Source organism: Myotis daubentonii, chromosome 21 (genome assembly GCF_963259705.1).
Source record: "Myotis daubentonii chromosome 21, mMyoDau2.1, whole genome shotgun sequence".
NCBI classification, from domain to species: Eukaryota; Metazoa; Chordata; class Mammalia; order Chiroptera; family Vespertilionidae; genus Myotis; species Myotis daubentonii.
In genome coordinates, this window is record NC_081860.1 from 679,123 (window position 1) to 692,839 (window position 13,717).

A 13,717-nucleotide genomic window follows, 5' to 3' on the forward strand; every position below is an offset into this window, starting at 1 on the left:
TGCTAGAAACACACGCCGGGGTGCCCGGGGCAAAGGGGGGAGAAGAGCATGAGATTTTTATTTTTTTTAATATATTTTTATTGATTTCAGAGAGGGAGAGAGAGAGAAACATCCATGATGGGAGAGAATCATGGACCGGCCGCCTCCTGCACACCCCCCACTGGGGATGGAGCCCGCGACCCGGGCCTGTGCCCTGACCGGGAATCGAACCCTGACCTCCTGGTTCCTAGGTCCACGCTCAGCCACGGAGCCACGCCGGCCGGCCGGGCGAGGATGAAATTTCCACAAACTATGCAATCTTTCTCGAACCCCACGCTGGGCTGCCGCCCGCCCCGCCCGCCCCGTCTCGCCTCCCCACCCCCACCCCCACCCTTCCCCGGGTGAAGCCGTGGGAACCGTGGGCCCCAGGACCCCGGCCGGGTGTCCGCCCGTCCCACCCGCATGGCGCCCTCACGGGCGTGCGCTGCCCACAGGTCTGTGAACTGAGAGTAAAAGGCTTTCCCGTCCCCGCGCCGTCTGGTCTGTGTCTGCCGTCTGGTCAGCGTCCACGTCGCCCCCTCCTCACCCTCGATCCTCGATCCTCCCTCCGTGGGCCCTCACCCCCAGGCTGGCCCTGCCTTCCCCCCGAGCCGGGTTCAGCGCCCGGGTCTGCGGGAGGAGGGCGCACCCTCCCCCCGATCATCAGGGGAGCCCCACGCGGGGCAGATGCTCGGTGAGGATCGTGTCTGTTTCCCTCATGGTGACAGTGGTTGCCATGGACACGGACGGGGCTCATCGTGTGCCGGGCACTGGCTGGTGGCCGTGCTCAGTCCCGACAACTCCCATTTCTTTTTTTAAATAGACTTTTTATTGATTTCAGAGAGGAAGGGAGGAGAGAGAGAAACACCGATGTGAGAGGGTCCCATCAATGGGTTGCCTCCTGCATGCGCCCCGACCAGGGCCCAGGCCGGGAAGGAGCCTGCCACCGAGGTCCGTGCCCTTGACCAGAATCGAACCCGGGACCCTTCGGTCCGCAGGCGACGCTCTACCCACTGGGCCACACCGGCCAGGGGCTGATCTCCTTCTCTGGACGGGTGGGCGGCCCTGGGAGAGAGGACGTAGCTGCAGGCGGCTGGCAGGTGTGTCTCTGAGCCTGGCTCCCTCACAGGCCGGGAGCGGGGGGGGCGGGGGAGGGCTGAGGGCCGCCCGGGGGACCCTGGCCTGGCTCGGGGACCGGGAGACCCAGGGCGGGGGCGGTCGGAGGCCTGGTCTCAGGGTCTGGGCTTCTTGTCCGCAAAGAAGAGCCGCCGGTACTTGTCGGGCTGCAAGGAGGGAGGAGGTGCTGAGCCAGGGTCCGGGATGGGGAGGGCACACCCAGGGCCCCCCTCCAGGGTCACACGCAGCCTGGGCTGGGCCGGGGCGGGGTCAGGCCCTCCCCGCGGGAGCTCCGCCACCAGCCCTCAGTGCAGGGGAGGGGGGGAGGGGGGTAGGAGGGGGGAGGGGGCTGCAGGGTCGGCCTGTAATCTGTAATCTGTCTTGCTACATCTGGCACAGCAAAAAGCATATTTTTTGCCAATCTGACCCCAAAAATAGGTAAAACTTTGATTCGTTCACACCAGATGGCTATTGTGTTGGCTGATCTTTTTTTAAAATACATATTTTTATTGATTTCAGAGAGGAAGGGAGAGGGAGAGAGAGAACAACATCCATGATGAGAGAGAATCATGGATTGCCGCCTCCTGCCCGCCCCCCACTGGGGATCGAGCCCGCAACCCGGGCATGTGCCCTTGACTGGGAATCGAACCCTGACCTCCGGGTTCATAGGTTGAGGCTCAACCACCGAGCCACGCCGGCCGGGCAAGCTGTTGTCATTTTTCTTTTTCTTTTTTCCTTTGACAATCTAAGGGAAAAGAGGTCAGTGCCCCTGACCAAAACGTCAGGTAGAGCATCTGTATATATAAAAGCCTAAGCTACCTGCTGACTGGCCAGTAGCTACGACACACAATGACCACCAGGGGGCAGACGCTCCAACCGGCAGCCATGCTGTGCACTGACCACCAGGGGGCAGACGCTCCACACAGGAGCTGCCGAGCTGCGATGACTTGGCAGCTCGGGTGACGAACCCAGAACCAGAGAGGGGGGAGCCCGATTCCGGGGTGCATCACCCGAGAACCGCCCTCTCACAACCCGGGACCCCTCGGGGGATGTCGGAGAGCCGGTTTCAGCCCGATCCCCGCAGGCCCGGCCGAGGGACCCCACGGGTGCAGGAATCCGTGCACCGGGCCTGCAGTATTCTAAAAATTCCCATGGCACCCCAGTTGCAAATCGCTGCTCTACGTGCTGCCCCTGGGGACACCCCCTCCCGTATTGAGGGAACGCGGGTCCCGGGGAGGGTTGCTGAATGAGGATGCCCACCCGGCCGGCGTGGCTCTGTGGCTGAGCATCGACCTAGGAACAAGGAGGTCAGGGTTCGATTCCCGGTCAGGGCACACGCCCGGGTTGCGGGCTCGATCCCCAGTGTGGGGCGTGCAGGAGGCAGCCGGTCCATGATGTTTCTCTCATCAGTGTTTCTCTCTCTTTCTCCCTCTCCCTTCTTCTCTCTCTAAAAATCAATAAAAGCCCTAACCGGTTTGGCTCAGTGAATAGAGCGTCGGCCTGCGGACTGAAGGGTCCCGGGTTCGATTCCGGTCAAGGGCATGTACCTTGGTTGCGGGCACATCCCCAGTGGGGGGTGTGCAGGAGGCAGCTGATCGATGTTTCTAACTCTCTGTCCCTCTCCCTTCCTCTCTGTAAAAAATCAGTAAAATATATTTAAAAAATAAAATAAAAATCAATAAAAAACATATTTAAAAAAAAAATAAAAGAATACAGGATGCCCAGTTACAGTTCAGATAAGCACTGAATAATGGCAGGATTTGGAACATACTTATGCTAAAAAAAAACAAAAAAAAAAAGGACTAGTTTCTCTGGAATTCAACGTAACCCAGCTTCCTGTAATCTTCCCTGCGTTGCCAGGGAAACCGCCTCGCCCAAAGTCACATGGCAAGGAGTGGCCGCCCCAGGACAGGGACACGTCGGCCAGACACCCCTTCTCCACCGCTCAGGGGCTCTGGGACCCCCGGAGCGGCCCGGGGGTGGGGGGGACAGGGAACCCCCGTTGGTCGGCTCCAGAGAAAGACTTCAGACCCTGGCTGGTGTGGCCCAGTGGGTAGAGCGTCGGCCCGCGGACTGGAGGGTCCCGGGTTCGATTCCGGTCAAAAGGGCACGTCCCTCCGTCGCTGGCTCGATCCCCGGCCCTTGTCGGGGTGCGTGCGTGTGTCTCTCTCACGTCGACGTTTCTCTCTCTGTCTCTCTCCATCCCTTCCACTCTCTCTCTCTCTAAAAAGCCATGGGAAAATAGCCTGGGGTGAGGGTTAACAGGGAAGGAAGGGGAGAGAGAGAGGGGAAGGCAGGGAGGGTCCCCTTCCCAGCAGCTGCTCCCCGAGGGCACCCCGCCCCCCCACGGAGCCCACCTTGTGTGTCCGGCCGGCGTCCGTGCTCTTGGCCGCTGACCTTTGCTCACAGGGGCTCCTGGCCTCGGGGGCCCCCGGGACCCTCTGGTGGCCCCAGTCCGTGGGCACCCACAGCCTGACGGGCGTGAGACCCGCCCCGGGACCCGGGGGCCTGGCGGGGCCGCCCCAGCAGCCTGGGACCTGCTCGTCGCCCCCCTCCTCCCCCAGGGAGCCCGCCGTCCTGAGGAGCGTGTAGGTGTCGGGGGAGCTGGGCCGGGCCCGGGGGCTGGACCGCGGGGACCCCTGGCTCCAGGGGGCCGCTGAGGGTCCCGGAGGAGCCTCGGGCGGCAGGGGGCGGCCCCAGGGAGCCGGAGATGCCGCGGGGCTGGGAGCTGGGGTCCCCGGGGAGAGGGGCGGCCCCCGGCCAGCCGGCCTGTGCTGGCCTCCTCCGTCCCGGCCTCGCCTCTGGGCCCCCGCGTCTGGGGCGCAGGCCTGGCTGCCCGCGGGCGTCACTCTCCTCAGTTCCGCGTAGACCGTGTCGCGGGAGCCCCCATCCGACGGGTCCTGGAGCGAGGCCCTCCTCTCGGGCACGGGGGGCACCCGGCCGGGGGGCTGGGGAGCGAGGGACAGAGGACCCCGTAGAGGTCGCCCGCGGCTCTGGGGCCGGCGGGGAAACTGAGGCTCTGGGATGAGCCGAGCCCCCCTGCCCCACCCCACCCCACCCCACCCCACCCCACCCCACCCCACCCCGGCCTCAGTTTCCCCGACCTGCGCCCAGGGCTGGTTGCATGGGCTCGGGACCCAGCCAGCGGCCACATGGGACCCTGAGCACAGCCTTCAAAGTCGGGGTCACCAGGCTTCCCTCCCATCCAAGCTCATCCCGTCTCCTCTCCCCCCCTCCCCCCAACCAGCATCAGCCTCCATTCCTGCAGCAGCAGGTGGTGAGCTCCTGGGGTGTGTGGCCGGCGGGGGGAGTGGGCACCCAGGAAGGGTAGGTGACCCGAGGCTCAGAGAGATGACAGGCCGCAGAGGCAGCCACGGCCCCAGCCCGCGGCCCCTCCTCTGAGCCAGGCTCACCCCTCGCAGCCTGAGGGCCGGCCAGGGTGGCCCCGCCTTCCCGGCCAGCAGCCCAGCACCCTCCCCACCCCGCACCCCCCTCCTCCGCCCAGGGGCGCCAGGGACCCACCTCCGGGCTCCGCTCCGCGTGGAGAAAGGGGTCCCGAGGCCTGGGCGGGGGGCGGGGGCTGCCGGCCTGGTCTGGGGCCCCCCAGGGGGACGGTCCGGCAGGTGCGTCTCCCAGGCCCGGGGGGTCCCGGTGGAGGCCCAGGGTGATGGCGTCGTAGGGGTCCTCGTCCTGCGGCTGGGGGCGGGGGACACGGGGCAGGGGGTGTCACACAGGGACGGAGGCCAGGGCCTGGGACATGACCCCCCCCCCCAGGTCCCTGAGTGTGGGGAGGCGCTGCCTCAGGCTCCCCTTTGCAACTAGGGACCATGGGCCCTGGCCGGTGTGGCTCAGTGGACAGAGCATCAGCCCTCAGACTGAAGGGTCCCGGGTTCGATTCCGCTCAAGGGCACACGCCTGGGTTGCAGGCTCCATCCCGGGCCCTGGTCAGGGTGCATGTGGGAGGCAACCAATGGATGAGTCTCTCTCACATCGATGTTTCTCTCTCGGTCACTCCCCTTCCCTCCCACTCTCTCTCTAGAAATCAATGGGCCTGGCCGGTGTGGCTCAGTGGATAGAGCACCAGCCTTCGGACTGAGGGGTCCCAGGTTCGATTCCTGGTCAGGGCACAGGCCCGGGTTGCAGGCTCCATCCCCAGTGTGGGGCGTGCAGGAGGCAGCCGATCCGTGATTCTCTCTCATCACGGATGTTTCTCTCTCTCCCTCTCCCTCCCTCTCTGACATCAATCAAAATATCTTTTAAAAAAAAACATGAAGGACAGACATTAGTAGACCAACTCTTTCATTAAAAAAAATTAAATAAAGATAAACTTAAAAAAAAATCAATGGAAATACCCTCAGGTGAGGATTAATAAAAAATAACCACGTGCATAGGGCCCATGGGTGCGTGCCGAGCCCCCACCGGCAGGAAAAAGGGAGGAAAAGGCGTGTGTGCGGCCGGGAGGGGGGGGGGCACCCCAGGCCTGGGCAACACCCCCTCCCCGCACCCTCACCCCCGGGAAGAGGGGCGCCTACCCGGGCACAGGCCGCGGCCAGGGTCTCCCCGAAAGGCTCAAACGGCGCCTCCTGGTGGTGGTGCAGCAGCGCGGCCAGGCTGCGGTGGCTGTGCGTGTCCCCCGACACCAGGTAGCGCCGGCTGGGGAGGTGGGAGATGACGAAGTGCCGGCACCGGTCGCTGCCCCTGCAACAGGACAGGCGGCTGACACCCCGTCGGGCCGCGGGCCTGGGGGCGGGCGGTGTGTCCCATGCGGGTGGGTGTGCAGGGTCGGGAGCCGGGGTCCCGGGAGGCACAAAGCCTGCCCCGGGGGGTCGGGGGGGGCAGGGACACGGGGCAGGAGGGAGGCACTCAGTGGGTGCAGCGTTTAAAGGGTGACACATGGCCGGCCGGTGTGGCTCAGTGGATAGAGCGTCGGCCTGCGGACTGAAGGGTCCCGGGTTCGATTCCGGTCAAGGGCATGTACCTTGGTTGCGGGCACATCCCCAGTAGGGAGTGTGCAGGAGGCAGCTGATCGATGTTTCTCTCTCTCTCTCTCTCTCTCTCTCTCTCTCTCTCTCTCCCCTCCTCTCTGAAATCAATAAAAATATATTTAAAAAAAGAAAAAGAGCCCTGGCTGGTGTGGCTCAGTGGATAGAGCCTCGGCCTGCAGACCGAAGGGTCCCGGGTTCGATTCCGGTCAAGGGCACGTGCCCGGGTTGTGGGCTCCATCCAATGTGCAGGAGGCAGCGGATCCATGATTCTCTCTCATCACTGATGTTTCTCTCTCTCTCCCTCTCCCTTCCTCTCTGAAATCAATACAAATATATTTTTTTAAAAAAGAAAAGAAAAAGGGGAAAACTTGCTGTTCTTCCTTCTATCCTGGGCTCAGAGCTCCCCCCAAAGCCTCCCGCCTCCCTCCAGGAGGCGTTCCCCCTGCCCCCACCCCCCCTTCCCGGCTGGAGCCTCATCCTAGCCCAGGGACGGCGCACCTTTCGAGCTCGGCGTGCCCGCATTTTGAAAAACCCTAACTTAACTCTGGTGCCGTGTCACCTAGGGAAATGTTTTGATCTTTGCAACCAGAGTAAAGCAAAGACTTATATTTCTGATATTTATTTTATATATTCAAATGCCATTTAACAAAGAAAAATCAACCAAAAAAATGAGTTCGCGTGTCACCTCTGACACGCGTGTCATAGGTTCGCCATCACTGTTATGGGGCCAGGGAGCGAGGGATGGGGGACCCCCAGGCCTGCGCTTACCTGCAAGGATGGGTTATGGAGCCCGAGCCTGGGTCCCCCCCGACCCCCCCCCCCAGTCCCCCCCTACACGCACACATACTTCTTCCTCTCTTACCTGTAGGACAGGATGTAGCCGGTGGCCCGGTCACTGAGGCGGACGAGGAAGGAGCCGAGAGCTTGGTCCCCGAGCCGCTGCTCCGCCTGCCTGGACGGGGGGCACGCCGTGAGCTGGGCCCGTGCCCTCCCAGCCCCTGAGAGGCCCTGGCCGCCCCCCGGGGGCACAGACCTCCGTCCGAGCCTGTGCAACCCGGGCCTGTGCCCTGACCGGGACCCGACCTGGGCGGGAGGCAGCCGATCCATGATTCGTGGGTCAGGGGTCAATGCTCAACCCCTGAGTCACGCCGGCTGGACTTGGCCCTTGTTTCTGGGGTGTCTGGGCCCCCAGGTTTGCCTGGGACAGTCCCCCACTGAAAACAGCGGTCGCCTCGTCAACTAACAGTGCTCAGCTTAAATGAGGAGTGTGACAGGCCCCCAGATGTTTAAAAACCAAACAAAACACCCAACAACACATATTTTTATTGATTTCAGAGAGGAAGGGAGAGGGAGAGATAGAAACATCCGTGATGAGAGAGAATCGTGGATCGGCTGCCTCCTGCACACCCCCCACTGGGGGTGGAGCCCGCAACCCGGGCGTGTGCCCTGACCGGGAATCGAACCCTGACCTCCTGGTTCCTAGGCAGATGCTTAACCACTGAGCCACACCGGCCGGGCTCATCAAGTTCTTTTTTTTTTTTAATATATATTTAATTGATTTTTTTATTTATTTTCTTTTTACAGAGAGGAAGGGAGAGAGATAGAGAGTTAGAAACATTTATGAGAGAGAAACATCGATCAGCCACCTCCTGCACACCTCCTACTGGGGATGTGCCCGCAACCAAGGTACATGCCCTTGACCGGAATCGAACCCGGGACCCTTCAGTCCGCAGGCCGAGGCTCTATCCACTGAGCCACACCGGTTATGGCTCATCAAGTTCTTTAGAGCCATCCTGCCCCTGCTGCCTGTCCGGGACCCAGTCTGTGTGCAGAGCGGGGGCCGGTGCCCCAGGGAACGGGGTGCCCCCGAGTCTGCTCGCCTGCCCACAGCTTCCCGGGGTCCCTGCCCAGCCAGGGAGAAAGTGGGAACCAGGTTTGTCCTAAAGGCCCCAGGCCCTCTCCTCCTCCCCAAAGGGCTGTGGGCCCGCCTGGGGCATGTGGACGGGGGGGGGGGGGGGCACCTGCTCTTACTTGCGGGTGATGAATCCGTGGAACCAGGGGGGCAGGGCTCCGTCCTGCAGGACGAGGGGGGCCTGCGTCTCCATGAACCACCTCAGGGCCAGCTCCTGCAGCTCGGCCGCGGCCTGGCTGTCCCCTGGCCCTGCGGGCACCCGGCCCCCGCCCAGCGGCTCCGGGCTGCCCTGCATGCTGGCCGAGCTCTGAGGAGGGAGCAGAGGCCAGGAGCCCCTATATCTGCGGGCACCCCAGCTCATTTGCCTGCGTCCCCGAGGCCGCGCCGCCCCAACCGCCAGCCGCACACAGGGGCCCATTGTCACCTTGGGCGGGTGGCTGGCTCCCCTTGGCTGGCTGGAGACACTGGGGGAGGGTCGCCCCTGCACCCAGAGAGGGAGGGGAGGGGATCCCCGCTGGCCCGCTGGCCTTGCCCTCTTTCCCCATTTCTCTCAGCTCAAGACCAGCCCTGAGTGAAGTCCACAGCGCGGCCGCTGCGCACGAAGCAGGGGGTTTAAATTCTATGCTTGGCCCGGCCGGGGTGGCTCAGGGGCTGTGCGTCGACCTGTGAACCAGGAGGTCAGGGTTCGATTCCCGGTCAGGGCACAGGCCCAGGTTTGCGGGCTCCATCCCCAGTGGGGGGCGTGCAGGAGGCAGCCGATCCATGATGCTCTCTCCTCACTGATGTCTCTCTCTCTCTCTTTCTCTCTCTCCCCCTCCCTCCCCAGGACTCTCTCTAAAAATCAATGGAAAAATAAAATAAAAATAGAAAGGCGATTCTGAGCCGTTCCTGGGCGAGCCAGCCTGAGTCCGGGAAGTATTCAAATGCAAAGAAAGGCGTCGCCAGCACCGGTTTCCATGACGCGTTCCCTTCCCTCCTCCCTCTGAGGCCCAGGCTTCTAAGGGCGGAGCCCGGCATTTGCATTGGAAGACCAAGACATTGTGTCCCCGAGGTGTGCAGCCTGGGGCAGGGGTGACATTGGGATGCCTAAGTCAGGCCAGGAGAGGGGTCCCTGTTTACCCTCAGAAGACGTGGGGGGGGGCGGGGGGGGTGAGGCCCTGGCACCTGGGGTCCCAGAGCAGCTCTGCCCTCCTCCACCCTGGGTGCCCTCAGCGGTAGACAAGGGACATAGGAGGTTTCCGGCTCTGCAGTCTCATAAGTGGGCTTAGGATCATCCCAACTGCTGGCTTCGTGACCTTAAGTGAGGCAGTAACTTCACTGCGTGGCTCAGTGGTTGAGCTTCAACCTAAGAACCAGGAGGTCCCGGGTTCGATTCCCGGTTGCCCAGGTTGCAGGCTCGATCCCCAGTGGGGGGCGTGCAGGAGGCAGCTGATCCATGATTCTCTCTCATCATCTTTGTTCTTTTTTTAAAATATATTTTTAGTGATTTCAGAGAGGAAGGGAGAGGGAGAGAGAGAGAAACATCCGTGATGAGAGAGAATCATGGATCGGCCGCCTCCTGCACGCCCCACACTGGGGATCGAGCCTGTAACCCAGGCCTGTGCCCTTGACTGGAAATCGAACCCTGACCTCCTGGTTCCTAGGCCGATGCTCAACCACTGAGCCACACCAGCCAGGCCTCTCTCATCATGGATGTTTTTCTCTCTCTCCCTCTCCCCTCCTCTCTGAAATCAATCTATATACATAAAAGCCTAAGCAACTGTTATGACCAGTCAACTGGTCACCATGATGATGCACTGACCACCAGGGGGCAGACGCTCAATGTAGGAGCTGCCCCTGGTGGTCAGTGCGCTCCCACAGCCAACCGCCCACAGTCCCTCCCCCCAGGTGGCCAGCCGGCCCTGATCCGGACTGAGTGAGATGGCCCCCGATCCGCCCCAATCGTCCGCCAGGCCAAGGGACCCCACCCCTGCACAAATTCGTGCACCAGGCCTCTAGGAAAAATATATTAAAAAACAAACAAAAACAGAGCGAGAGAAAGGACCCTCCCCCCGCCCCCGCCCCCCCCCCCCCCCCGCCGTAGGCTTTGGGGGTTGGGGAGCCGATCCACGCAGGACAGTGGCTGGGAGTCACCGAGCACGTGCCATACACTCAGCCCAGCACCACGTCAACCCGGGGCTGGGAAGTCCCCAGAATTCTCAGTTTCCATCTGTCTTCTGGAAACTTCCTTGTCCTGGGCCGTCCTCCCTCAAGGTCATGCTCCTCCCGTAGAATAACCAAGAGGTGGTCACGGATCCTCCGAAAGGTACCCTCTCCCGAGGGAGCTGCGTCTGGCCCGCCCTGGCAGGAGGAACCCCGGGAAAGGTCCCCCAGAAAGACGCTCACCGGCCCTGTCTTCAGCCATTTCTTGCTGTTGTTTTTTTTAATATATATTTTTTCATTGATCTCAGAGAGGAAGAAAGAGGGAGAGAGGGAGAGACACATCCATGACGAGAGAGAATCACGGATCGGCCGCCTCCTGCACGCCCCCCACTGGGGATCGAGCCCGCAACCTGGGCATGTGCCCTTGACCAGAATCGAACCCGGGACCCTTCAGTCCGCAGGCTGACGCTCTACCCATTGAGCCAAACCGGCTAGGGCTTGTTTTGTTTTTAATATATGTATTTTTTTGATTTCAGAGAGGGAGGGAGAGGGAGAGAGAGAGAGAAATATCAATGATGAGAGGGAATCATGGACTGGCTGCCTCCTGCACGCCCCACACTGGCTCCCAAATCTAAAACGAGAAAAGCACAAGATCGAAATGAATAAATGGATAAGTAACTGTCTACACCAGGGAATATTCCACCCGCTTCATTTCGTCTTCAAAAAACTTCCATCAGCCCGGCCGGCGTGGCTCAATAGCTGGGCATCGACCTAGGAACCAGGAGGTCAGGGTTCCATTCCCGGTCAAGGGCACACACCCAGGTTGCGGTCTGGATCCCCAGTGGGGGGTGTGCAGGAGGCGGCCAATCCATGATTCTCTCTCATCATTAATGTTTCTAACTCTGTCTCCCTCTCCCCTCTTCTCTGAAACCATTAAAAATACATTTAAAAATAAATTTTAAAAAATTAAAGTTCCATCCTATCTGAGCACGGTCTGGAGGTCAGGGCAGCTGAACACACAAGAACCCCGCAGCGTGCAGATAAACTGCCTGCCAACCCTCCATCCCTCAGCACCCGGGGGGCACCCAGACCCCTGCCTGTCCCAGCCCTGGTCACCCAGCCCCCCAGCCCCAGGGGCACCCAGACCCCTGCCTGTCCCAGCCCTGGTCACCCAGCCCTCCAGCCCCAGGGGCACCCAGACCCCTGCCTGTCCCAGCCCTGGTTCCCCAGTCCCCCAGCCCCAGGGGCACCCAGACCCCTGCCTGTCCCAGCCCTGGTCACCCAGCCCTCCAGCCCCAGGGGCACCCAGACCCCTGCCTGTCCCAGCCCTGGTTCCCCAGCCCCCCCGCCCCAGGGGCACCCAGACCCCTGCCTGTCCCAGCCCTGGTCACCCAGCCCTCCAGCCCCAGGGGCACCCAGACCCCTGCCTGTCCCAGCCCTGGTTCCCCAGTCCCCCAGCCCAGGGGCACCCAGACCCCTGCCTGTCCCAGCCCTGGTCCCCCAGCCCCCCAGCCCCAGGGGCACCCCAGACCCCTGCCTGTCCCAGCCCTGGTTCCCAGCCCCAGGGGCACCAGACCCCTGCCTGTCCCAGCCCTGTCCCCGGGCCCCCGGCCCCAGGGCACCCAGACCCCCTGCCTGTCCCAGCCCTGGTCACCCAGCCCCCCAGCCCCAGGGGCACCCAGACCCCTGCCTGTACCAGCCCTGGTCCCTGGTCCCCCAGTCTCCAGGCCCCAGGGGCACCCAGACCCCTGCCTGTCCCAGCCCTGGTTCCCCCGGGCCCCCCCCGCCCCAGGGGCACCCAGACCCCTGCCTGTCCCAGCCCTGGTCCCCGGGCCCCCCGCCCCAGGGGCACCCAGACCCCTGCCTGTCCCAGCCCTGGTTCCCCAGCCCCCCAGCCCCAGGGGCACCCAGACCCTGCCTGTCCCAGCCCTGGTCCCCGGCCCCCCCGCCCCAGGGGCACCCAGACCCCTGCCTGTCCCAGCCCTGGTCCCCCAGTCCCCCGCCCCAGGGGCATCCCAGACCCCTGCCTGTCCCAGCCCTGGTTCCCCAGCCCCCCAGCCCCAGGGGCACCCAGACCCCCTGCCTGTCCCAGCCCTGGTCCCCGGGCCCCCCGCCCCAGGGGCACCCAGACCCCTGCCTGTCCCAGCCCTGGTCCCCGGGCCCCCCGCCCCAGGGGCACCCAGACCCCTGCCTGTCCCAGCCCTGGTCACCCAGCCCCCCAGCCCCAGGGGCACCCAGACCCCTGCCTGTCCCAGCCCTGGTCCCTGGTCCCCCAGTCTCCAGGCCCCAGGGCACCCAGACCCCTGCCTGTCCCAGCCCTGGTCCCCGGGCCCCCCCGCCCCAGGGGCACCCAGACCCCTGCCTGTCCCAGCCCTGGTCCCCGGGCCCCCCGCCCCAGGGGCACCCAGACCCCTGCCTGTCCAGCCTGGTCCCCCAGCCCCCCAGCCCCAGGGGCACCCAGACCCCTGCCTGTCCCAGCCCTGGTCCCGGCCCCCCCCGCCCCAGGGGCACCCAGACCCCTGCCTGTCCCAGCCCTGGTCCCCCAGTCCCCCCGCCCCAGGGGCACCCAGACCCCTGCCTGTCCCAGCCCTGGTTCCCCAGCCCCCCAGCCCCAGGGGCACCCAGACCCCTGCCTGTCCCAGCCCTGGTCCCCGGCCCCCCCGCCCCAGGGGCACCCAGACCCCTGCCTGTCCCAGCCCTGGTCCCCCGGGCCCCCCCGCCCCAGGGGCACCCAGACCCCTGCCTGTCCCAGCCCTGGTCCCCGGGCCCCCCCGCCCCAGGGGCACCCAGACCCCTGCCCTGTCCCAGCCCTGGTCACCCAGCCCCCCAGCCCCAGGGGCACCCAGACCCCTGCCTGTCCCAGCCCTGGTCCCTGGTCCCCGGGCCCCCCGCCCCAGGGGCACCCAGACCCCTGCCTGTCCCAGCCCTGGTCCCCGGGCCCCCCGCCCCAGGGGCACCCAGACCCCTGCCTGTCCCAGCCCTGGTCCCTGTCCCCGGGCCCCCCCGCCCCAGGGGCACCCAGACCCCTGCCTGTCCCAGCCCTGGTCCCCGGGCCCCCCGCCCCCAGGGGCACCCAGACCCCTGCCTGTCCCAGCCCTGGTCCCCGGGCCCCCCGCCCCAGGGCTGGGAGCCTGGCCAGCACCTCCGCTGCCTGACCTCTAGGAAAAAGAACCCCAAGGCGTGTTTATTTGCCTGCCACTTTGGTAGGGAAATGAGGCCTCCTGGGAGCTGGCTCGGTGCCTCCCCGCCAAGAGGGCCCCCTGGTGGGCTCCTCTCTGAAGCTCCGCCACCTGCTTAGGCTGAAGGCCTCTCTTTAAAAAAAAACACACAAAACTATTTTTTATTTATTTCAGAGAGGAAGGGAGAGGGAGAGAGAGGGACATCAATGATGAGAATCATGCATCAGCCGCCTCCTGCACGCCTCCTACTGGGGATCGAGCCCACACCCCTGGCATGTGCCCCGACTGGGAATCGAACCGGGACCCCCCTGGTTCATAGGTGGACGCTCAACCCCTGAGCCTTGCCGGCCGGGGGCTGAGAGCTT

At 63.9% G+C, this 13,717-nt stretch overlaps 1 protein-coding gene across 1 annotated transcript; it reads right to left on the minus strand.

Moving 5' to 3' along the window:
- Positions 1 to 1,172: 1,172 nt before the first annotated feature.
- Positions 1,173 to 8,363, minus strand: SH2D7 (SH2 domain containing 7). Its single transcript, XM_059677976.1, has 6 exons — positions 8,151 to 8,363; positions 6,982 to 7,071; positions 5,667 to 5,832; positions 4,657 to 4,830; positions 3,492 to 4,082; positions 1,173 to 1,301 (listed from the first exon to the last, which is right to left on the minus strand). The coding sequence occupies exons 1-6, from the start codon at positions 8,324 to 8,326 to the stop codon at positions 1,251 to 1,253; spliced, it is 1,248 nt and encodes a 415-aa protein (XP_059533959.1). The 5' UTR covers positions 8,327 to 8,363; the 3' UTR covers positions 1,173 to 1,250.
- Positions 8,364 to 13,717: the final 5,354 nt, after the last annotated feature.